The sequence below is a fragment of the Pararge aegeria genome, chromosome 6, assembly GCF_905163445.1.
Source record: "Pararge aegeria chromosome 6, ilParAegt1.1, whole genome shotgun sequence".
Taxonomy (NCBI): Eukaryota; Metazoa; Arthropoda; class Insecta; order Lepidoptera; family Nymphalidae; genus Pararge; species Pararge aegeria.
Window position 1 is genome coordinate 7,153,620 of NC_053185.1, and position 25,956 is coordinate 7,179,575.

Below are 25,956 nucleotides of genomic sequence, written 5' to 3' on the forward strand. Positions count from 1 at the left end.
AAGCATCAAAAACCAATCCAGTTTAGTAATGTTTCTCGAACAGACGGTTATTCACTCCATTCCATTTAGCAGTTGAAAGTAATTATATTACCTCTAATATTCTAAACGTTTACCATAAAATTGGAAAAATGGGAAAATTTTGTAAGCTAGCAACATTCCACGACTGTGGAATGAAATTTGAAAAAAAAATTGTGCACGGGGCGTTTTTGAGTAAAAAGGGCACAACACAACAGGAAAAATACAAGGAAACAGTAATAGTACTTAGTGCTAGGGTGCATAAGCGGCTTTATCACTTAGAGTGAATTGAAGTTGATTGAGGGATCTGTACGTTCTTAATTATGTGGTAATAATAAACGGGATAATCTTCTCCTATTCCCTGTTTCCGTACTTTAGCAAGAGGACACGATAACTGTATCCATGGTTAGGGGTTATTTTTTATCTTCTGCCTATGCTAGCCGCATAGCGCTATATGTATATCTAGTGATTCTTTTTATTAACAATTGCCTCGAATTATTAGGCATAGTAGATTCCATTTCAGATTACCAGCAATGTTATCCTATTGAATATGATCTTTTGAATATTGCGTGTCGCCTGCTTCTAAAAAATTTCCGCTTAAACTTCCTACGCGGTTGAAGCACTTTCAACCTCTCATTAACAGACATTGCTTCAGCAATATGAGACCATTTCTGGTCTAAATCCAGGTCCTCTGGAAGTTTATCGTTGATTAGTATTATAGGTTTCACGAAACATACACTTTTGTCTTCGGGTTTTCTACGCCCCTTTTTTAATGCTGAAGATATTTCCGACCAGTCCTTACGAGTTGAACCATCGGGCGTATTGACTTTGGAACTTTCTTTGCTGGATATGACTGTTATTTCTATATTGCCTTGCGACATTTCTGAAGTACGTCCATCGGCATCAGGATTTTCCGAGATGACCGCATTTAATGCTGCTTGCGCCGCCAATAACTGAAACACAAGAAAAACACAATATAAATGACTTGCTTACGATTTCTTCGTAGTAAATAGCGCAAAGAGTAAGTAACAATAAGAATCAAAAACTCTATAAGAGCTGTTTAATTACTGAAATTGCAACTACCATGTTAGTCCAGTGAATAGTTTTGTATAGCTAAGTATGATTAGGTTCCAGGTTTAAAACCCTTATTGGATCTACGGTTATTAGCTAAGAAGGTGTTCAGTTTTTCTGCCAAATAATATTATCAATAACATATGATAACAATTAAGGCTCACCAACCCGCATTGGAGCAGCGAGTTGGGTTATAAATCCCCTGTCTTAAGGACCGAAGCGGCCTGTTCCCAGTAGACTACTGATAATAAATAGCGGCTGAACGTATCAAAAGCTTTATGCTCGAATAAAAGACATTTCGCCCTATTACAAGCCCAAAGCAGGACACGGGACTTCCTCCCAGAATGCGATAGGTTTAGTAATAAAGCCGACCAGACCAGAGAAATTATAAATACACAAATTAAGAGCCTTTAAATTCTAAATAAACGGCTTTTACTTTGTCAGTACATATCATACTCTAATATTATACTAACTTACCCTCGTGTATTTATTGACTAGTTGCGGAATATTTTGCGTTTTTTGCGTTAATATTTTAAAGGTTGCTATCCCCAGCAGCACGCACTCAGGTTTTATCTAACCATTTTATGCATACTGTGGCAAAAAATCCGGGCGTGCGGTGGGCGGTGACTGCCGAATAGCATTCGGAACTTTACGGACTACAGCGGGTCATGTAAGGCGTGCGGGTGAAAAATGATTCTTTATTTGCTTTATACCCTAAGATCGTCGCAGTCTAACCTGGTATTTAAAAGCCTTGCCCGCCGTAAAAGTTTCTACGCGACATTTTTCCCGAACGCTTCGCTTTATGTCACGTCTTTGTCGGTAAGTTTATAACGAACCGCCGCGAGCGACCTCTTATAAGGCTAAATCAAGTTGGTATTCAAGAAAGGGATACAGAGTTCATGGATATTTTTTTATGAATAATATACATATATACTTATAATAATGGCCTGTACGTCTTGAGAGACGGTTCAAACACTGTCTAAGCGACACTTCTTTGTTGCCGATGCCGATGCGCGAGCGACATTCACGGCCGCAAATATGGCAGTTAAACCCTTCGGCGCAACCTGAAGATCCAGTGGTATGCCTTCGTATCCTTTTTTGAGTAAGAACACCAAGCCAAGCTCCGTCATAGATATGGCATCCCTCATTAAACTATATACTTATAATATATAGATAAACACCCGGACACTGAAAAACATTCATGTTCATCACACAAACATTGTGCAGTTGTGGGAATCGAACCCACGGATTTGGACTCAGAAAGCACGGTCGCTGCCCACTGCGCCAATCGGCCGACGACTACAAGGATTACTTTAATATTGTCGACTCTCTTATTTCAGCATTATAATACTCATTTAGGGATGTCTAGGTAAATAATGTCTCCGGTGTAATTTATTCTCTTGTGAGGGGAGAATAAACACTTTGTACGCACATTTCATGCAACAATGTATTCTACATTGTATCAACGCTGTTACAAAATGAATATCTAAGCTAAACGTATTTGGCATGCCTCCATGAGAAAACATAATGGAAAAAACGGCACTACTATATGACGACCCGTGATCGCTGTGGTCTTATCCCGAAGGTTCCCGGATTTGATCCCCAGCAGGTACAGTTTGGGAATTTATAATTTGGATATTTTCTCTGGCCTGGTCTAGTGGGTGGCTTCGGATGTGGCTAGTTACCCTATCGGCAAAGACATATCGTTAAAAGATGGCGCATGGAAACCGAGTAGAGGTTATAGGTTTAATATCTATCATCTCCTAACACGTTAACATCCTAGACTGCATTATCAATTAGCACCAGTTGATATAGCAGTAAAGGGCTAAGCTTGTAGGAGACAAAAAGAACAGTAGAAGAAGAAGAAGACAATAGTTACAGATTGGGTATGGTATTATCGGCAACTAGTATCTGTAATGTAGGTAGTTTAAATATATTAAATACTAGCGTACCCAACCCGCTTCGCCGGGCTAGATTTTGCTTTATTTTATTTAAACAATAAACTTACATCATTAAATTTTTAATTTTAGTCTCATAATATATTAAATCATTTATTTCTCTCCGTATTCATTCTCTTCTATTCTCTTCTTGAGCGGGTGAAGATCATTATCTACACCCATGTACACCCAACAATAGAATATCATCATAGTAAATAAAAGCTGTATGAACAGTTCAAAAATAGGAGTGCTCCGATCGTCACCAAACTTTACAGGATTACTCGCGAGGTCAATCCGAAGATTCCCTGAAAGTTTCATTGAAATCGGTCCAGCCGTTTCGGGGCCTATACGGAACATACCCAGAGACTTTCTTTTTTAAATATATAAGATAGATAGATAATATAGTTTTTTAAATATTAAAGTATCTATGTATTATTTTATGCAGTACAAGTATAATCGGTAGAAACATAAAATTTGGAATATTGTCTACAGTCAAATACATCGCGATTTACTACATTTTAATTGGACCGCTATTTCGAGAACAAAGGCTGCCAATGTAAACTATAGTTACTCGATTTCAGCGAAGCAAATAGCTAAAAGCAGATAGCCGTAAAGTTTAAATGCATTGGTGTGTACGCAGGATTTCCACACATTCGCTTCAGACCACAAAGTCGTCGTAAAATCGCGTGAAACGAATCTCTAGAGACTTGGTTGGTGGCAGCGGAACTAGAAAATTTAAAGTGGAGAAGCGAATTCGTCCGTGTGCGATTCGGTTTTTTTAAATCCCGCGGGAGCCGTTACTTTTTCTGGCTAAAATGTATTCTTTGTCGACAAAAATCAATTTATGCATGCACCCAACAATATAAATGAACGTCAATATCAGTGGAGAACATTACTTAATTATTTATTTATTTATTTAGTATATTTATATATTAATTTAATTATTTATTTATTTAGTATCTATGACCCATCACTACGTACTACACTATAAAATAAATAGAATAATAAAAACTAAACTAAATAAAAAAAAAACTTACATTGAATATGAATATGCAATATAATAAAAAAATTTACAAATTAAAATTTCTGCGTCCAGGCAGCTATACAATGTGACTGGCAATTTAGTTATTTATACACTTTATTCGTACACCACAAAAAGAAAAAAAAAATGGACACAACAAGAGGAAACTTAAAAAGTAGGATACAAAAGGCGTCCTTATCGCTTAGTGGCGCCCTCTCCCGGAATTCATATCTTATTTAAGTCAAAATGAGGACAGGGTTTACTGATGGGTCAAAGCTTTAGCCGCGGTCAGTTAATGTAAATAACATTAGACCATGTACCGCAACGCTCGCTCTGTTTCAATTGCCGTTAGATAGAGGTTCCAAGTGCATGTTTAATTACTTTATATAATATATTCTTTGATATCAAGTAATCTCATTATTCTTTTGGATGCGAGTCGAGAGCGATTCTTCTACAATGTGTCTAGGCACATTATTTTACACGAGAGAGAAGCAAGAAATATATAACGTTGATATGAAAAGGATAGCTATAGGTACTTAAGTGGCAATTTAGTTGCACATACATATCTAAATGAATCTGTCCGAAAACCGTTGGGGCAAACGTGCTCTGGAGTGAATACCGGTATCCGGTTAATTAACGTAATGTAGGGTGACCTCCAGATCATTATACAGATGACCTGGGTGGGACGGAGTAAAAGACCGTTGTGATAACGCACTCCCGAAAAGGTCTATATATACTACTATACTACGACAGTACACACACCGCCATCTAGTCCCAAAGTAAGCGTAGCTTGTGTTACGGGTACTAAGATAACTGATGAATATTTTTATGAATAATATACATAAATACTTATAATATACATATAAACACCCAGACACTGAAAAACATTCATGTTCTTCACACAAACATTTTCCAGTTGTGGGAATCGAACCCACGGCCTTTGACTCAGTAAGCAGGGTCGCTGCCCACTGCGCCAATCGGCCGTTTCCCCGGGGAGAGCATAAAAATGTGTCTTCCCCCACGGTTTTATCATTTATCAACCCTCAGAGCACTGTCGCACAAGTGGAAATAATATACAAATAATATATGTGTAATATAATAATAAACGGGGGTAAACTTCTCCTATTCCATGTTCCCGTGCTTTAGCATGTGGACAGGTTCATTATATCACTTGTCAGGGGATATAATCGGGGGATATAATTTTTGGCTTCCGTCCGTGCTAGCCCTGCTCTACAGGCTTCTGAACTTATGGTTGGGATTGGACAAAATTTGTAGGAGATAGAACGCACTTATCTCGAAAATACAGATTATATTCACTATTTTCATAAACCGGAAATTATCTAGACGAAACTACATTCACTATGTTTGATGACGTACATTCGTCTGCCCAGTCAACATTATGGGACATTGAATTTATTAAGTGGGTACATAAAATAATAAAAACTACAAGCTAACATTAATCCCTATCCCTTCCCTATCTCTATCCCTTCCCTATCCCTATCCCTATCCCTACTAATATTATAAATGCCAATGTTAGTTTGTTTGTTACGCTTTAGCACAAAAACTACTTAACCGATCCTCGGGAAACTTTGTAAACATATTTTTGGAGGTGTTAGAATTAATGTAGAATACTTTTTATCCCGATATTAAGCTCGGTTCCTTTGGGAGAGTTACGTTAGTTAGAGTTCCGGTTACACCATAACTCCGACAAATTATAACCGATTTAAATAATTATTTTTTGTACTATAGAGGTTATAATATGTGTTTAATTTTGCCCAACCTTTGTTTAGATCTGATGAATGTGGTTGGAAATTCAACTAAATTGAATGCCACATCAAAAAACAAAATTAAACGCAGACGAAGTCTCGGGAAATAGCTAGTATTCACATAAAATATAAGCCGTCTCAAATACTCCGTTATTTGTAATGACTACGTTCAGTCAAAAAAAGCAAGAAATTTTATGGTACATCTAGTTTACGAGTAGTTTGCGAATAGGTACCTATATGATTTGAACAGTAACCAACACAACATAGAGTGTCAGGTGTTTCAACCTTATAACTTCATAAATTTGAGTAGTTGCGATGCTTGTTGATAGTTGAGAGTTAAGTATAAGTTATAAGTGATGTTGGAAGGCTTAGTTCACATAGTTACTTCTTAGAAACTTTGCCTATGGTTTACATACAATTCACGAAGTTTAAATAGGCATCTACCACGAACGCGCTAAACTCGAAAATGTAACGCTGTAAATAACATTACTTGGCTTCTACGTATTACCTACGAGACAATAGTTTTAAGCTGTAATACAAATCTTCAATTGAGACCGAGTTGACAGGTAAGCATAAAATTAGCAATATCCTGCGGATAATTGCTCCTTCTTTTATTTTTTCCAGATAGATATTATGCTTTTAGCTAATGATAGGATAAACGACAAATTTCGTCATGACAATTTAAATATACGGATATGAGCACATTATTCTGTGGATATGACAGACATATCATAAAACAAAGTGCCTCGGCGCGTCTGTCGATACACTGGCGCGGGAATCGGGCTCTAGGTATTTTTTTTCAGATTGTTACTCATATGAACTTATGTGTTCGAGTGGGCCACTATAGTCCCTATACTTTGGAAATAAAAGTGGACCCGATAGGTGGCGCTGCAAATGGTTTCCAGATTTTTTAAAGATATAACGAATATACCGTAATAACCTATTAGATACAGACGAAGTTGCGCGGGTCAGCTTGTGACAGGTAAAAGTAAGAGACAAAACAAAATAAGGTTTCGAAATCAATATTGTATACATATGTTCAAAAGTAGTGTACCTTTGAACATATCAAACATTCCCTCTTCAACATACCTTTATTATAATATTCAAACATACCTTTGAACATATATTCTATGTATTAATTTGGCTGAAAATGGAGACATAATAAACATATGGTTACATTTTGTCCCGGGAAGTTCACGCACGAATGCCACGCGGACAAAACCACGGGCAAAAACCAACACTCAATTAAAGCTAATGTTTTATCCGAAGATGAAAATAAATGATATACCTAGTATTGCTGAACGGATTTTGATGAAATTTTGCACGCAAATAGACAATGAACAAAAATGACCTTGGTATTGGACACATAGAATACTAATGATACTTAGGTCGTTTTTACATGATATCAAATAACCGACAATGACCTTGGTAAATACACAAAGAATACTTAGGATCTCAGAAGAGAAACAGAAAATATTACTTGTAAGCAAAAGTAACATACCTAGTTGAACAGACAAGATACATAGCAACCGCGATTTAATTTTAAGTCCAAAAGTCCAACTCACTATACAGGTTTATATAGCGATTCGTCTTGTATATTGTTCTCTAAATAATTTAAAATGAAGCCGACATTCTCAACTTTCGCCTTAGAGTTCGTCGTATCGTAGAGAATTTGGCAATGAACTTAAATTGGAAATGATCGATTTAACACTCTATCGTAAAATTTAACCACATCTTTAGATCCCGGTGCTCAATCAAATTGAAAACGATTTTCAACACTTTTCATTTTAGTCTAAAATGCTACTACAATATTATTTATAATCTATAGAATAAATGAAAATTTTAAAAATCAGTTCTAAAATGTACTTACTCTCTACGCGCGTTTCGCTCTGAAAACCAGAGCATCCTCAGGAGATATATTTACTTTAAAATAAACAAATTCTTTACCTAGTTAAATAACTCATTTTGAAACTCACTTTGTAGATTAAGTAATCGTTACAGATTGTCCGGCTACTTTTATAGCGAGTATCTATTTAATACACGCGGGTGAAATCGTAGGCAAAAGTTTGTTTTATATATTACGAATTAATTGGGTTAGGTTACTGTAATAATATTATGTTTAAGTGGCATTAGGTGTGCCTACACTTGTTTGATCTTAATCTTACCTCTTCGTTATCAAAACTGACACCTATATATTTCGTGTAGTTAATGATTTGGGGTAGTTAAACACGCAATATTACAAGTGGCACACCCTTCGGTCGTATGTAAGTTTCTAAAGGTCAAAATCAAAATTATATAGAACTAGATGTAGCTTGCGACTTCGTCCGCGTTTATTTTTGTTTTTAAATTATCCCGTAGAAACTCGTGGAAACGCAGTTTATTTGGAAGATGTGTGGCATTCAATTTAGATGTAGTTCCATAGATATTTTTTTATTCTTGTAAAAAAAATCGGGTGAAGTTAAGTGAACTAACAAGAACTTTTTCAGCAGAAGTCCTTAATATTTGAAACTCGCTATAACTTCTAAATTAAATGTCCAATTGGAATAAATTAAAAAATAAATTACCCTTGATGATAAAATCCCTACTAATATTATAAATGTGAATGTAAGTTTGTTTGTTACGCTTTCACGCGAAAACTACTGAACCGATCTTCATTAAACTTTTTATACATATTGTAGGAGGTATTAAAAATAATATAGTATAGTTGAAAAAAAAAATTATGTATGATAAAAAAAAAATTATGAAAAAATCTCAAAATATTATATATGACTATGTAGCAGTACGCTACCTCCCAAAATAACGCGGGCGAAGCCGCAGGGCACATCTAGTATTTATATAAATAAGAATGAATACTACGTCACTTATGTTACCCAATTTTTTTCTACCGGTGATTCAATAAAATTAAAAACACAAAAGCTGCTATTGCGTCTTTACTTTGATACTTAGATAAATTCCCTTGCGCGTTTTTGTAGGTAATAATGGGTACTTTAATCATGTAGTATATAATTTGTATGTATAAATATAAATAAATATATATATACTTCGACAATACACACATCGCCATCTAGCCCCAAAGTAAGCGTAGCTTGTGTTATGGGTACTGAGATAGCTGATGAATATTTTTTTATGAATATAATACACATAAATACTTATAATATACAGATCATCAGTACAGATCAGTATCATGGCTAGCTTGGTAGACTACGGCCTAAACCCTTCTCTTTCTGAGAGGAGACCCATGCCTTGTAGTGAGCCGATAATGGGTTCAAGATGACGATGACGATGTACTCCTTGATCTAGTTCTTGTTTACTCACTTTCGAGGAATGAAAATAATTTGGTTCGCATTTTTTTATAAGAACAGCAATTTATCAAAGTACGTGCACGAAAATTAATTGAATTATTTTCGTGTTCATGTTAAAATCACCTACACGCGTTACCGTTATTGAATAGGTTAATTTATGGGACGTCAGTCAAAGGGCAAAGATCGATGGCGTAAAACGATTGTGAACGGGAAAATGTAAGCTGACATTTTCCAAACTTCGACCTTTACGTTAATCTAATTGTTCTTAGTTGATTCACGTCGGCTCCCATGTGGTATGCTCATTAGTATTAACCGACGACAGAAAACCTACCAATTGAAAAAAACTAACTTCTATTAAATAGTTTATATCTATACCAATACTATCCAGAGGTAAAGTTTGTGAGACTGTATGGGTAATCTCTGTATCTACTGAACCGATTTTGAAAATTCTTTCACCTATAGAAATCCACATTATTTGTCAGATCAATTCCAATTCATTCAAGGTAAACTACTATTATAAATGGGAATGTTACTTTGTTTGTTACGCTTTCACCCGAAAACTACTGAAACGATCTTCATGAAACTTTTTATACATGTTCTTGGAGGTATTAGAAATAATATAGTATGCTTTTCATTGAAGAAAAAAATTACGTAAGATTAAAAAAAATTTTAGGGTGTAGACTATGTAGCAGTACGCTGCCTCCCAAAATTACGCGGGCGAAGCCGAAGGGCACATCTAGTTGTATATAATTTTTATAACCTGTATTTCGTATTATTATTACCAGATGTTATCTTTGAGATGTCTCTCAACAAGTTTAAAGTTAAAATATAACGTGAGCTTATCGATAAATCTTTGGTATGAATTGCTCTAACTTCTGACCTAACTAACCGCATCAGATCAGTGTGGTGGACTACGGCCTACGCCCTGTTCATTCGGTAAGAAGGCCCGTGCCCTGTAGTTTGCCGGTAACGTGTTGATGATGACGAAATTTTTTATATTCTATGCGCACGAACGTAACACGAACTACAAGTAGTGACAGTGTGTAGGGGCCTTATTTATAAAACGTAGCAGAACGTATGAATTGTTATGTAGAGTTTTTTCACGCTCCGATTAGAAAGGTGCTTTCAGTTTGTGATAAAACACTACATAACTGTTCCGAGGTTAAATAAATAAATTAAATAAATAAAAAAGTCATTTATTTCTCTAAAATTTAAATTGATTTTAAATTCTGTTTTATACAAAATATACAGATAAGTCTTGTTAACCAGAGTTAATTTTTATTACCGTGCATTTACTCAGCATAAGTTTCATATTTTCATGTCAATATATATATATATATTTTTTTTACTTAATATCTTTATATTGTCACAGTTATATATATATATATATATATATATATATATGTTTTTGTCGTAGTATTTTCTTATTAGTTTGGTTTATTCTGTTTCGAGGTTATACAACCTTTATTAATCAGGCCAGCCCTTCAGGGTGATCTAGCTCTAGTTATAAAAAGCAAATCCATTTAAATAAAAAAAACGCTTAATTTATCGCCCACGTTAAGTTAGCCATACCATTTCAAGAGAAATTTGTGTAAATGTTATTTTATTTTCCAACGCGGCGCAGGTAGACAAATATTTGAATTTAATTTTCTTGGAAAATTGTATTAGAAACGTTGAAAGAACTTATTTTAGCTAACCAAAGAAACAGCCGTGGTCTGTTTCATTTAATTAATAAATTTCACCTTGTCATATCTTGCCGCCTTATCGTTTCTGAAGATCTAATTTTCGACACCTTCCAAGAGAATTTGAAGCTCCATTAAATTTGGAACTTCATCAAGTTACCTACCTTCAAATAACTTTTAGAGAATGATGTTCTACTAATGATAGCATTCAATTATTTGAATGTTATCATTAGTAGTAATAACATTCAATTATTTGAATGTTTGTGTGAGAGGTAGTACACACGTAGATTTCAAAGTTTACTGGTCTCCGAGATTTCATAATTTAGCATATGTTCTAATTTGTAAAATCCCGCGTAGGCGTTAAACACACCGTTAAAACAACTTAAACGGAAACTTCAGTTTGAGACCAACAAAAATTTGAATTGCATATGTAAATTTCGGAACGGGCAGATGTGAACTCGAATATCTTCTTCAACCGCGCCTTTGTTTTTTTTTTAATTGAATGGCAACGCTGGGAAATAGTTGTTATTTTGTGTAGTTCGGGTTGCAGAACCCAGAACTTCATCATCAGTTTCATTTGAACAATTAATGATGCTTTCCGAAAGAGAATGCCAAGTTACTATAAAACACCCCAGTTGCTATAAGCGTGGCTATAATGTATCAAGAGTTCCCTCAGTTTCTCCATTGTTTAAAAAATGGATCGTAGTAACCTCATGACAATGGGACCACCCTCATAGTATACCGTTTCACACAAAGGTTTATCTGATCTAATCGGTCATGTGACTGCGTCATTCTTAGGTAAAAATCATAAATAAATAAACAACTAAATTAAGAACCTTCTCCATTTTTTTTAAGTCGAGTCGAAAAGCGAAACTCTCAGAAAATCGTTACTACACGTTCTCCGCAAAATTTCTTATACTTAGAAAATCTTTTTGCTTTATAAATCGTTTAGGTTATCTATGGTCTTTGGTATATTATGTAGTATTATCCCAGAATAAAAAATTGAACTGCGGTATTACGGGCACGTACGAAAAAGGTTTTGCACGTCGGTGTGTGGTTTCGTAGAAAAATGTGTAGATTTAGAATAAATTCCAGATAAGTTGAAAAAAGACAGTCGAGGGCAATATCTCTTGCCTGGTAGGGTCCTGTATTTAATTTTTTTTCAAGCCATCATCATTTCATCATCATTTAGTCTAGCAGTGGACTATTATAGTTCATTGATGAAATGGCCTATAACAGTCTACTGCTGGACTAAAGGCCTCTCCCAACTGGAGGGTTTGCCCATAATCACGCAGGCAGATGGGTTGTAGCATGGAAGACGCTGCTTCCCGTTGTTGTTCCCGCATTCGCGGGAAGAGGGAGGGTGGTGACAACTTTATTCTGATCTGCCGTAACCAAACGACTTTTATGGGTCGTGTTAAATAGCCAATAACCCCAAGAATTAGACTATCAAACACAAAATAGACTTTAAGTAGTTCCATACCGGCGTCTTGCCATACCCGCGACTTCGTTCGCGTGGATTAAGGTTTTTTATACCAAAGGGAACTCTCTTATTTCCCGAGATAAAATGTAGCCTATGTTCTTTTCCATGTCAAAGGCTTCATCATGCTTGCCAAATTTCATCCAAATCTGTTTTTGCGTGAGAGTGAGTAAAAAACTTCCACACTTTTATATTTATAATATATTTATATATTCTATGAACCTGCAAAGATCTGGAATGCCCTTTGGGCCTATGTTATCTCGACCATCTTAAGTATTAGTTCTAGTTTTCAAGAAGTGGTTATATCATCTACTTTTCTAAGCTTATTATTAGTACAAAGCTCCATAGGGTGTGTCAAGCTCCAATGTATTCTCGAAAGCAACGCAGATGTAATTTCGTCATGTAAAAATTCTACGTAAGCTTCATAACTTAAATTATGTAATTATATACTCTTGCCAAAATGCATGATTTAAGCTAATCAAAAAGTACCTTGCTTATGTTTTGATGAGCAGTCAACTAATTGACTTTTAGAATGAAAACCCGTAGTATATTCATTGTTTTTACAAGAGTATGAAGCTTCTTCTAAATTCATCTTCATCAATTCATTGCTGGCCCACTATAGGGCACAAGTCTGCTTCAGATTGAGAAGGGTTTAGGCCGTAGTCCACCGAGTGCGAATTGGTAGACTTCACCCGCTCTTGAGAACATTATGGAGAACTCACAAACATGCAGGCGTCCGCACGATGTTTACCTTCAACGTCAATGTATGGTATATTTAATTCCTTAATTTAAAAATGCACATAACTCCGAAAAGTGCAGAAGACAGTAAGAAACTGGACTTACTGAATTCAGCATTCGATAATTTCAACTTGACTCGAAACACACTAACTGACTAACTGCAAGACTGTCACTTAATAGACCCGACAAAGCATCGTTTTCCAATCTTCATCATCTTATGGAACCCCATAAAGAAATATAAAGGTCCGCTGATTTGCCAAGGACGCAATAAAACTAGCTTTGAGAGTCGGAAACGTGAAACGTTGCAAGGTGTGTTCAACACCTATCAGTGATTTAAGAATCATTTAGAAGAAAGAAGGTCTAATCAGTGTCTGGAATTGCACAAATATTTAGAGACGGATTAAGCGTTGTAGTCAGAAACGTATATTTAGTGTTACGTTAGATTTAAAATAAGGTTTAAATGTATTTTGATGCTGATGATTCAGAGATCTGTATCGTCTTCTCCTGCAATCAACTACAAAAAGATCATCTTATATTCTTAAACTACGTTTTTTCAATACCCTACCAGTCTATCACCAGTCTATTCTTTTTGAAAAAGCAAAAATTAAAATTTATAAAATTTAACAGTTTGTTAAATTGAATGATTTTAATGAATAAAACTAAAACGGCAAATAAAGAATGAAACTAAATAATGAACTAAAAAACCATTATTCAATACTAAAAGTCCAGGCAGCTCTATCCACTGTGGTTACTATTCGCATTTATTGTGTCCCTTTTCCCCACTAATGTTATAAAGCTGAAGGCTTTTATGCGTGGAGAGGTTGTAGTTATAACAGGATCACGCTTTAGTTCTATCCCATATCAACTATCTATTGTCGGTTCCGAAATTTTCGTTGGCATTTTAAAATAAAACAGTTTGTTTCAATTTACTAGCCCCCGCCAAGACTTAGTTTTTATCCCTGATAAGTAGTTATTCCTGATAAGAGTCCCGTACAAAATTTTCTTCCGCTATCGTACACAATATACCCCGGCCTATCGCGTCGCCGCTCCTGCATAATGTTAGTAATGTGATGTTAAATAGCCTTTTATACTAGATAATAGTCTAATTGGAAATTTCCTCCTCTTTCAGATTTTTTTTTTAATTTCTCAAATGTTTTTTAAGTTTATGAAATATTGGCAAAAACGGAAAAGTTTTTTTTTTCATCTTCAATTGTTTTTTTTTTCATCTTCAATTGATTATAACTTTTGCATTTTTTTAGGATCTATTAGCACGCTTTTGGCACATTCCGGATCCATTGAGCTATCGCACATAATTTTAAGAGCAGTAGGTATCACTATTTTGTTCCATTTTCAACTTGTCGACTAGACTTGTCTTAGAAATATGGCGATTAAATACAATCAAGATATTTAAAATTGGGGCTGATAATCCCCTAGTTTATCGCGTTCTGACTAATAAACATAATCCCCTATTTATTTCTATTTTATATTTTGTGCTGTCGACGATAGTAACGGTCTAACCTGTTAGGAGTAATTAATTATAAGCCATACCCCTAATCGGTATATACGCGACATCGTACTGGAACGCTTAATCGCTTAGCGGCAATTCTTTGACAGTAGGTTAACTAGCCACAGACTAAAAGCAGCCCACCAGATCAGAGCAGAGAAAATTCATGATTTAAAAACTCCCAAATTGCTCTTGCCAGGGCTCGAACCCGGGACCTCAAAATTCATATTTAAAATTGAACCTTTGGGATGAAAATGGAAAAAATTCTATAGAATATTATATCCTTGAGCAAAAATTAGCCTGTCAAACACACAAAAGATTTTTTAAAATAGACAATTAAACTTTCATTTAATATTTAATCTCTTTCCCAAATAAATAATAAGTTATCTAGCAATCAAAAGGCAAAAAAGATTTTAAATTCCAACTTGTATTTCCAGAAAAAAGCGCGTTACAAAACTCTTTTACTTTATTGGGCATAAATAGATAGTATAGTTTCCTTAGAGCGTCTTAATTTAAGGATACCCGTTAATTTGAATTGTAGTTATAACGTCAAGAGTTATGTGATATCCCTATTGATCTTTCTTTTGCTGACAGTACGCGTACAAATTGAAGTAAATGTAGCTTCGGTATACAGTATTTTTAGCGCTCCAATAAATCGCTGTTTGATTCTAATGACGGAAGCTTTCAGCGATGTTTCAATTAAAATTTTCTTGACGAAAAACTTACTAACAGTTTATCAGCGGCGTGCACAGGAATTTGGACCAGGGTAAGCATAAAGAAGTAAAACGGCATAAAATGGCAAAATCCTCCTCAAAAATCCAAAAATGTTAGGGTATCCAGTGCAGTGCAGTTTTGTGCATGTATGAAGTGCACGCCACTGCAGTATATGTATCCTCAATAGCCTGTAACAGTCGACTGTTGGACTAAAGTCCTCCCATAATCACCACGCTTGGCAGACGGGATCTGCGGGTGATTGCAGTAAATGGTAGTAGTAGCACAGAGGACGCTGCTACTCGCTCTCAGTTATATTCTTAAGCTGCCTGGCACGACACCCATGGGATAACAAATCTATTCTTGTACGGCCGACTGGCACAGTGGGCAGCTATCCTGCTTTCTGAGTTTAAGGCCGTGGGCTCCATTCCCACAACTGGAAAATGTTCGTGTGATGAACATGAATGTTTTTCAGTTCTGTGTGTTTATTTGTATATTATAAGTATTTATGCGTAATATGTTCATAAAAATATTCATCTGCTATCTTAGTACTCATAACACAAGCTACGCTTACTTTTGGGCTAGACAGCGATGTGTGTATGGTCGTAGTATATTTATTCTGATCTGCCGTGACCACATGGCTACACGTATATGAATGTATGACCACGCGAAATATGAATAGTGTGTATATACATACATATATATATATAACCTTGCGGCATGCTTGAGCATTATAAACAATAAGGGAAAACAAACAAGTTCGAGCATCAATAATGTTTGTATAACATACGAGTTGCCGCTGGCCCATTATCATATATTCAATAGCTAGGAGAATTTACCTATGAGCTCGTCTCTAAAATTATACCCACCTCCACAGGAACCTGAATCTGTATTAACAATCATCATCAAATTCTAAAATTCGGTATTGATGTAGGCCTATCACAGGCACTTATTTATTTATTTATTCGTAATCAACAGCGTTACAATAAAAATATATTTGTAAATAGTATCTAAGGCCACAAAGATTACATAAACATAACAATTTTAAATAGTACGGTCTCGGATTTAGCATAAAAGTAATTAGGTATTTTGAATAAATAATATGTAAAAGATATTAATAACATAAAAGTGTGAACAAGTCGTAAAGAAACAAAGAAAACAATTAAGACTAATCGATCAAAAACAATCAAATAAAAATGTATTCGTTGCAGCATGTGAAAATGCACATATATGTGCGTGCGTGCGTGATTGCTTAAAAAGTATTTCTTATTATATAACATATTTGTTATCATAATTATTGTGAGGTAATTAATGGTGGTAACTACGTTTGCCGACTTTCGCCGCGTTAGAACATCCCACAATTAACTTAGCCGGTTATTTTTTTCTTATTACCATCTCACAGTTCATTAATATTTATCTATAGATAATGTTAGAAAAATCGTTTAAGTTATCCTTAATATTATAATTTATAATAGGATTTTTCCATAAGCTTACGTTTCACATAAACTTTAAAATTATTATCAGACATCTCAAAGATTTAATAAGTTAATTTGCTATAAAATAATATACAATTTTATGTAGCCTAGTTAACTGCATAGGTGATTTTATTTTTACTTCTTGTGGGTTCAATTCCCACTACTGGAAAATGTGTGTGTGATGAGCATGAATGTTTTTCAGTATCTGGGTGTTCATACGTATATTCTAAGTATTTATGAATATTATTCATAAAAAAAAATATTCATCAGCCATCTTAGTACCCATAACACAAGCTACATTTACTTTGGGACTAGGTGGCGATGTGTGTATTGTCTAAGTATATTTATCTATTTATCTATTTTATTGTTACAGCCCATTTTCTTTTTGAATTTTGTTATATTTATATGGAAATAAATTACATTTGTAATGTCATCATCATTATTGATCCCATTGGTCTCCAATTATTGAGAAGGGCTTAGGCAGTAGTCCAATACACTGGCCTAGTGCGGATTGACAGACTTTACACGCCTTTGAGAACATTATTAAGGTAATTATCAGGCATGCAGGTTGCCTTATTCTTCACAATTTGTTTTACTTCACTGACGAGCATCTTAAAAACGTTATATTTATTTGTTTAAAACGCACATAGCTCCTAAACTCGGGAAGCTGGTCTTAACATTCTTAACCACTAGACTATCACACGCTTCAAATTTCCGCATCGAAAGTAGTTTTATAGAACCGCCTTAAGTATTACCTCTTGTTTATTTCAAAAAAGAGGAAGTTTATCAATTCGATACGCCTGTATTGTTGGCATTACAAAATATTCACTTGTGATATTCTATTAAGACTTTCTTACAAATACACAATATTTTATATATGCAAATGTTTACATATTTCTCCCAAGAGTTTAATCGCGTTGTGTGTCCATTATTTTTTTGTTGACTTACATTTAATTTTTCTTTATTGTTAAAATTAAATTGTTACAAACATTTTCCAATAAAATTATATAAAATTTGCCATTTTCTTACAAACTTTGCGTTTATGGTGACCATCCTCACCAAGAGTTCGCAAGTTATATCTACCATACCCTTATACTTGCGCTAAGTAAATAAACATAACTTCTTACAAGTTATGTTTATGTACATAAAAGTACATATTTCGTTAAAATTTTTAGACGCAGTAAAGGACAATCATAATATGGATCCCGTGCGGACTTATTTACTCTAGAACCAAAGAGGCCATGGTCTGCAAAGGCTACGGCGCAAGCAGAAGTTGGAGTGAGTGTACTTTTTATTTCGAAAAAGGCAGAGTTCCTATGGGATATACCCAAAGAATAAACGATTTTGAATTTATATAGAAAATAGTACAGAGGACGAAGCCGCTTGCACTTCTAGTATCGAATAAATGGAGCTGGAGTTTAAGATTCTTTCTTTATATTAGCTTTTTAGTTTCTTTATTCATTATAATGTTAGAAATACAAAAAAAACTATAGGATATTATTTCATTATTTCCATTTGTTTATGGGGTGGACAATCTTACCGACCCCGGGCGCTGAATCTTAAAATACGCCATTGTACGTAACCCTAAAAAGGTCCCAAAACATTTCAATTCACAAGTACAACATAAAAAGTGAACTTCAAAATATGAGCAACAGTTAAAAGCTTATTTAAATAACGCAGCCTTGCCGGCTACGTTATTTAGCTGGCGTCTGCTCGCAAAATGAAGTGGTGAAAAGAAAAGTGATTATAGAAACTTACGAAGTTGGCTTAAAAGACCGTTTAGTAATGTTGATGTGTAAACAGTGCGGGCTGATTCATTTACCGCACGCCCGTTTATCAGGGTAAACACCGTTCTAATATAGAGTGATGCCGTTTTGACAGACTGTTTACGATGGATATACCTAGCTAGCTATTAAACGCGTTTCGATCAATAATACACTAGACTAGCTTTTGTCCGCAACTTCGCCTGCGTTAATTACTGTTATACAAATCCCTCGGGAAGGTTTTATCGTAGGTTTATACGTACTTCATTCATGTAGTACATAGTTTTTATGTATCATCAGTAGTTTTCATAGCGCATGTCATATAATGAATTTTATAGGTACAATTATGCAGCTCTAGTTTACAGTATTGCAAATTTCCTTAAGGCTCTCTAAGTATTTTGAAAAAAAATAATAGGCGTGTTACACTAATTAAAAAAAATATGGGAGTGTTACAGCGTAATTATTCAGCTTTCTACTCGTAGAACAATGGTTTAAAAACTGTCTTTTTGATATTTTCAATAGCGTTTAGCCTATGGTATAGAATGATTTCTTAGCTAACTAATAGTAGCACAATATTCCTACTGGCTACTATAAAAATTGTATTTTCCACTATAAAAATCACAGCTCTCCACCTTATTGGGATTATTTCTGATTTCTAGATGAAGTAACAAAAGTTAATTTTAATGAAATATAAATTTAAATAAATTTGTTATTCTTATTAATTAAGACAAACAAAAGAATAAGCAGGTCATAACCTTTCAGTTTCATTCACATAACTTGATTACGATTTATGCTTGAATTTGGGGGTGAAGTAAAATGGGGTTTTCACATAAGATATCTCAGATGCTAAAGCTGTCACATCATATGCTGTTTCTAATGTGTTCCAGCTTTTATCCTGTTTAACGAGCTACGCTCTGGATAAACGAGGATGTTTTGATTCGATGGGTAAGATCAACAGATAACCTCTTTCCCATCTCAATCCTTATGAAGTAGAGTATCGTTGGTGCTATCATCTGCTGATATAATGATACCCTACAATCTTGAAATCTCTGGAGATTAAGTAGAAATTTTAGTATGGAAACTCACTTCGAAAATCGATTAGTATTATCAATAAGAAACCACTTTTTTAGAACACAGTTGTAGTTTCAACTCGACACGTGTAAAGACAACAGCAAAGCAAGTAGAGTTATTTTTTACAATTATGAGGTTCGGAAACTTGAACAAGTAGATACCTGAATAAAATTAATATTAAAAAGGTTTAACAAATTAACATACCCTTTTCTTATCCCTCGACGCGGTATACAGCACCCAGCCCACGTACACGAACATGATAAGCACTGGTACCACTAGACTAGCTACCACTGGTATTCTTCGGACCCACGCGTGGTATAACGCCAGCACCAGCAAGCAGATGCCCACAAGAAGTGCAATCAGCCGTCCTGTGCGTTGTCTCTCTTCCTGGAAAAAATAAGGCGAGAAAAATAAAACTAATATTGATGGGTCAATTAACATAGACCAAGACTAAGGTCAATTAAGATAGACTTAGCAATTGTTTATTGTTAAGTCAACATCTCCTGTACGGCTAGCATAGGCAGGAGACAATGATCTCCCCGGGGAAAGGATAAAAATGTCTTCTCCCACAGCTTTATCAACTCTCAGAGCACTGGCGCACAAGTAGAACAATATGGATCCAAATAATATATGTGTTACCAGCTGTTGCCCGCGACTTCGTCTGCGTTTGATTTTGTTTTTAAAGTATTCAGTATCGCTAAGCCTTAAATGAGGGGTTTGCTGCTGTCCGCTGATGAGTTCTGCCCTCTATCTCCCAACCTCTATGGTACAAAAAGAGTTATTTAAATCGGTTATAATTTGTCCCTCTCCCAAAGGAACCGAGCTTAATGTCGGCATAAAAAGTATTCTATATTACTTGTAACACTTCCAAGAATATGTGTACAAAGTGTCATGAGGATCGGTTAAGTAGTTTTTGCGTGAAAGTGTAACAAACAAACTTAAATTGGCATTTATAATATTAGCAGGGATTATACACGGGGGTAAACTTCTCTTATTCCCTGTTCCCGTGCTTTAGCATGTGGACATGTTAATTTTATCCCTTATGGGATATATTCGGGGGATATAATGTTTGCCTCCTGCCTGACCTAGCCCTGCTGAGGATGATCCGGTTTCGTTGCGAAGCGTAATGTACTCTACATTGTGGAAGATCTGTTTGGTGTGGAGTATAAAGATTGAGGAAATTATAAATGACACCGTAAAGATTTCGTGCTTTTCACGGAGTAAAGCAAATTAAACTTGAAATCATGGAATTACGCAGTTACGTGATTCTGTAATATACATATATTAAGAAGGGCCGGGTCTCCTCCAAGAATGATGACTTTAGGCCGTTGTCCACAATGATGACCAAGCGCGAATTAGTAAACTTTACACGCCTTTGAGAGTTTTATAGGTAACTTTAAGGTGATTCGCACACGATGTTTTCGTTAACGAAATTTAGAGGTACTTGCGGGGATCGAAAATAACACTGTCACCGCTTCACCTTGATATACGACCTAAATATTCAGCTAACCATTTAAACGTTTGCCTTAAAAAATACACTGACCTAGAACAAAGGCTTTTTTTTAACATACTTCACATTTTTTAATATATTTATTTGAAATAAATACGAAGAAGCGACAACAGAATCGGTGATTTGCGCGTTCAAACAATAAAAATCTAATTCAAAATTCATTTATTTCAAGTAGGCAAATAAAATAAGCACTATTGGAACGTCTATTCTGCCTATTTGCCGAAAACCAACTAGTCTACTAATAAGTTATTGATGACGGTGAGGGCAATTAGGGAATTTACAATTTCAGAGTTTTCTGTGGTTAGCTACTAAGTAAGCGTATTATTATGTTGTGTAGAAATCAATAATGGGTATGGCTAAAACTGCCATACCCCAAAAAGATAAGCCCGTTACCATCTTAGATTACAGCATTATTTACCATGAGGTGAAATTGCGGTCAAAGGTTAATTTTGAGTGGAATGAAAATGCATCGTGTGATGAATTGTAAACGTAGAAGATAAATAAAGAAATAAATATACTACGACAATACACACATCGCCATCTAGTCCCAATGTAAGCGTAGCTTCTGTTATGGGTACCAAGAGGATTGCCGAATATTTTTATGAATAATTTATAGATAAACACTCCCAGACACTGAAAAACATTCATGTTCGTTACACAAACATTTTCCAGCTGAGGGAATCGAACCCACGGCCTTTGACTCGGAAAGCAGGGTCGCTGCCCACTGCGCCATTCGGCTGTCCAAAATCCCCCTATATGACCTATATCTGTGAACGTGAGTTGCAGCATAAACTGGCGAAACTTCCATCGAAGTTTAAACGTAAAATAAATAAACACTACGTCTCTAAATGCAGAATATTTAGCATTGTTATGTTAGAACCGCAACTTGACATCACGTTATGACCTTTAGGAACCGAGCAAACGAAGTAATAGCACGGGTGGGTGATGCGACGCGGTGGGTTTATAGGATCGAAAAAAATACACAGCCACACTAGCTGCGTGTGTTTTTTGGTTTCTTTTGTAACAAATTTGTGTAAACAATAAAGATTTCATACAAACGGACATACTACAATATTCAAACTTAACTATTGTTCTTAGATATTACGATATTTAGTAGGAGTGCGGTGTAGACCAATTATTTATCAAACATTATGGGATACAGGCAAGTGGCAAGTTCATTAGCCCAGAGGTAGACAGCCTTTAAATTTATAATGTCAATTGAACTAGGGTCCTGATTCTCTGTTAAATTATAATCACTCTTAAGCGCTCTTTGAAATAAATTAATAGTATTAGTTAGTACGAAGAATTCTTAGAACCTAAAACTTCAGCTACAGATATTTATTTCCACTAATAAATATCTGTATACCAAAATCAATCAAGCAATCAAGTGTTGATGGCCTATTGTACCCACCCACAACCGACCTTCTGCTTCACTTTTGGGGGGACCCAGTTGGGCCCCCAGCACTCACCTCTAACTTTTCGGATTTATGTAAGGTTTTTTTTTTAAATTTAAGCAATTAAAAATAACTTGCTAACGTTGAAGGAAACCATCATGAGAAAACCTGCATGCCTGAGAGTTTTCCAGTTCTTGCAATATTCTAAGATTGATTCGAAACGTAAATCCGCAGATACGCAACTAACTACGTGATTGTACTCGTACGCTTGATTTAAAAACCATTCAGAAATTGTTTAGCGCCCGTAAGGAATTCACTGAAAGCATTGCTGTAAAAATATCGTAGGCGGGAGATCACAACACGTGGCTCAGGTATTTAACAAGATTATTTCGCTAGCTGGAAATCTTGTCTCACTCACGTGATGTTAAAGTAATTTTTAAAAGCAAGTCAATGATAAAATTTTGAAATCGTGTTGTTATTTTCCAGTATTGAAACACTACAACATCAAAGTGAAATGAACCTTATACACCTGGTTTTGTGGTGGTAATTTATTTACAATAGATATTTAATCAAATCTATCTTTGTAAAAATATATAGTTAAATACACTAATTGTTTGTAATTTGTTTGTAATTTTGTCCAATAACATCACTACTTACTGTTAAACGATCGTTTATGAACGACGTCAGAACTTAGCGAACTTATATAGGACCAACAACTTTTTCCTCTCAATACCCGTACTCGGAAACGAAGATTTCGTAGTCCCCTCCTCTAACTAGATATTTCCGAGTGTAAGTAGTTGTTCTTACATAATTATGTCACATATTCAGCAGTAGTTGTCTATAGTTTGAAATGATGATGATGTTAAACCTCTTTGCACCCTAGCATTAAGTACTATTACTGTTTTCCTTGTATTTTTCCTATTGTGTTGTGTTGCAATAAAGTTTTTCTATTCTATTCAATTCTCTTTTTTAGGTTAGATTATTTATTTGTTTATTTAGGAAAACCAACAGCTAATACATTTTTCTTGTCCAAGTTTCTAGGTTGTGAGCGTAGTAAATGTTCAGCTTATTACAGATATTCACATCGTTAGCAAATAATTTCAAAATTAATTATATTTTAAATAACTCATTACATCAAACTGCATTACAAAATAAATGTTTAAAAATATTCTACTGATTAATAAGGTTATAATGCTAGAATTTAAAATAGAAATTTAAATAAAATTAAAAGTTTATTTAAAAATCGTACCGCAGTTTTTACAAAGCTATTCAAGCTTAGCTTACAATATAAAACATGCTTCAATTATGTTACAAAGAGTTCATAATTCTATGACGTTAAAAATAAATGTAAAAGCATGAATAAATGTAAAGAGATAAGTGTAAATGTAAAAAGTAAAGACTGAAATAAGTGTAAAAGAGTGTACCTATGTATTTTTGTTAGGGTAGTAATATTTTAGTCAGTTGTTAGATATTAAATTAGTTTTATACAGTTTAGAATAGCAATGTGCTAAATGTTAAAGTCCATTAAATAAAGTTGTATGTCTAAACGAATTGTATTTCTTTACGATTTCTTTACTCTCGAGTACTTACTGCACGAAATTTAACAGCACTTGCTCAGTTGAATTAATAGGGTAATAAGGATATAGTGTTGCTGATTCTATTGTACATAAATCTAGAAAGTAAACGAAATTGACACGCAAAGTACTTGCAATTCGCAATGTACAGTTTACAGATCTTTGTATATATATCAGCATTGGCATCGCTATGTCAACACCATCGAGGCCTCAAGTCAGCCCACTGCTGGACTCGAGGCCTCTCCCTACGGGAGGGTTTGCCCTAAATCACCACGCTGACAGACGGGTCGGTAATCGGAGTGGATGGTAGTAATAGCATAGAGTACGATGCAGCTCGCTCACCATTATATTCCCCAAGTCTCATAATAAGGTACCGGCCGGAAAAGGTAGGATGAGGGCAACTGTATTCTGATGTAACTAACCCAAGGGCCCCAACCAGAGAATTGATTATAAATGAAACCATTTCTAATAAATCGTTTCGTAGGCTTTCATAAATTTCTTGAATAATATTGGTGAATGTCCCGTACAGTTTAACATAAGACTTTAGAGCGCCAAAGGTTTACTAGACCAGAATCATTCTATTTGTCCTTAAACGGCATAAAGCAAAGGATCTTGGCAAATGCTAGATCATGTTATCAAAATAATATAATACCACAAGAAGTGTGATATAAGACCATCTAGAGTCTTCTTCACCTCGACATTTAGAACTTCATAGCACGTCACCTTTGCATCCATACTTCAGCGATGTCTGCGTTTAACGGTATAATGCATTCATTATGTAAGTATATGCTTTTAGTAAAGGTATAAGTCTTTGATGGCAACTTTATCTCTTCCTACAAATATAATATTATATTATATATTTATTATATTATTATTATTATTATTTATTATCTCTACTAATATTATAAATGTCAATGTAAGTTTGTTTGTTACGTTTTCACGCAAAAACTACTTAACCGATCCTCATGAAACTTGTACACATATTCTTGGAAGTGTTAGAAGTAATATAGGATACTTTTTATCCCGACATTATGCTCGGTTCCTATGGGAGAGAGGATGAGTGTTTGACGATTTTACACCATAATAACTCCGACAAATTATAACCGATTTAAATAATTATTTTTGTACTATAGAGGTTATAATATGTGTTTAATTTTGCCCAAACTGTGATTGGAGATAGAGGACAGAACTCCTCAGCGGACAGCAGCAAACCCCTCATTTAAGGATTAGAGATACTGAAAACTTTAAAGTTTTTTAGATCTACAACTAAATTTAATGTCACAACAAAATCAAACGCAGATGAAGTCGCGGGCAACAGCTAGTAATATTATAAATGTAAAAATGTGGTTGTTTGTTACTCAATCACGCAAAAACGGTTGAACGGATTTAGATGGAATTTGGCATGCATGTAGCCTTTGATATGGAAAAGAACATAAGCTACCTTTTATCCCGATTAGTTAAGTAGATCTCGAGGGAAAATTGAAAATGGTTTACGAGCCAAGCCGCGGACAGGTAGCTTTGAAATTCGGTATGCATGCCACCTATGCTATGGAAAAGGACGTGTACTTTCTCTAATAGTTCCCGTTGTGAGACAAAAAATTGTTAACGAGCGCGCAGGAATAAAAAGCTCAATCTTCGCGAACGAAATCGCGGGTATCAGCTAGTATTGAAATAAAAATAGCTCTATATGTTACTATAAGTGGGAAGTATGCATTGGTCAGCATATCTCTTAAAAACAGTGGTTAAGTAAACGGAACTTTACATCTTTAAATCAAAAACTGTTAACTAAAAACTGTTATTTAAAAATTAGTGAGAATAATTAGTAAATAAGTTACAAAGCTTATGTACAATTTATTAGAATTACCTTTACAGAAGATACAGGTGCGTTATGAAGCAAGTTGACTGAGCTTCTTACCTCGTTGGTTAGTTTCAGATTCATAGT

General features: G+C 34.9%; 1 protein-coding gene across 1 annotated transcript; it reads right to left on the minus strand.

Annotated features, from left to right (window-relative positions):
• Window positions 1–551: 551 nt before the first annotated feature.
• Window positions 552–25,956, minus strand: LOC120624798. The gene is made up of 3 exons (XM_039891545.1): window positions 25,879–25,956; window positions 19,741–19,923; window positions 552–968 (listed from the first exon to the last, which is right to left on the minus strand). Exons 1-3 carry the CDS (start codon window positions 25,951–25,953, stop codon window positions 552–554), a joined length of 675 nt encoding a protein of 224 aa, XP_039747479.1. The 5' UTR covers window positions 25,954–25,956.

Coding starts and splice junctions, on each gene's coding strand:
- LOC120624798 (XM_039891545.1), bottom strand. CDS start 25,953: ATGAATCTGAAACTAACCAACGAGGTAAGAAGCTCAGTCAACTTGCTT. Junction 19,924..25,878: donor CACCTGTATCTTCTGTAAAG/GTAATTCTAATA, acceptor TATTTTTTCCAG/GAAGAGAGACAACGCACAGG. Junction 969..19,740: donor CGTCGAGGGATAAGAAAAGG/GTATGTTAATTT, acceptor CTTGTGTTTCAG/TTATTGGCGGCGCAAGCAGC.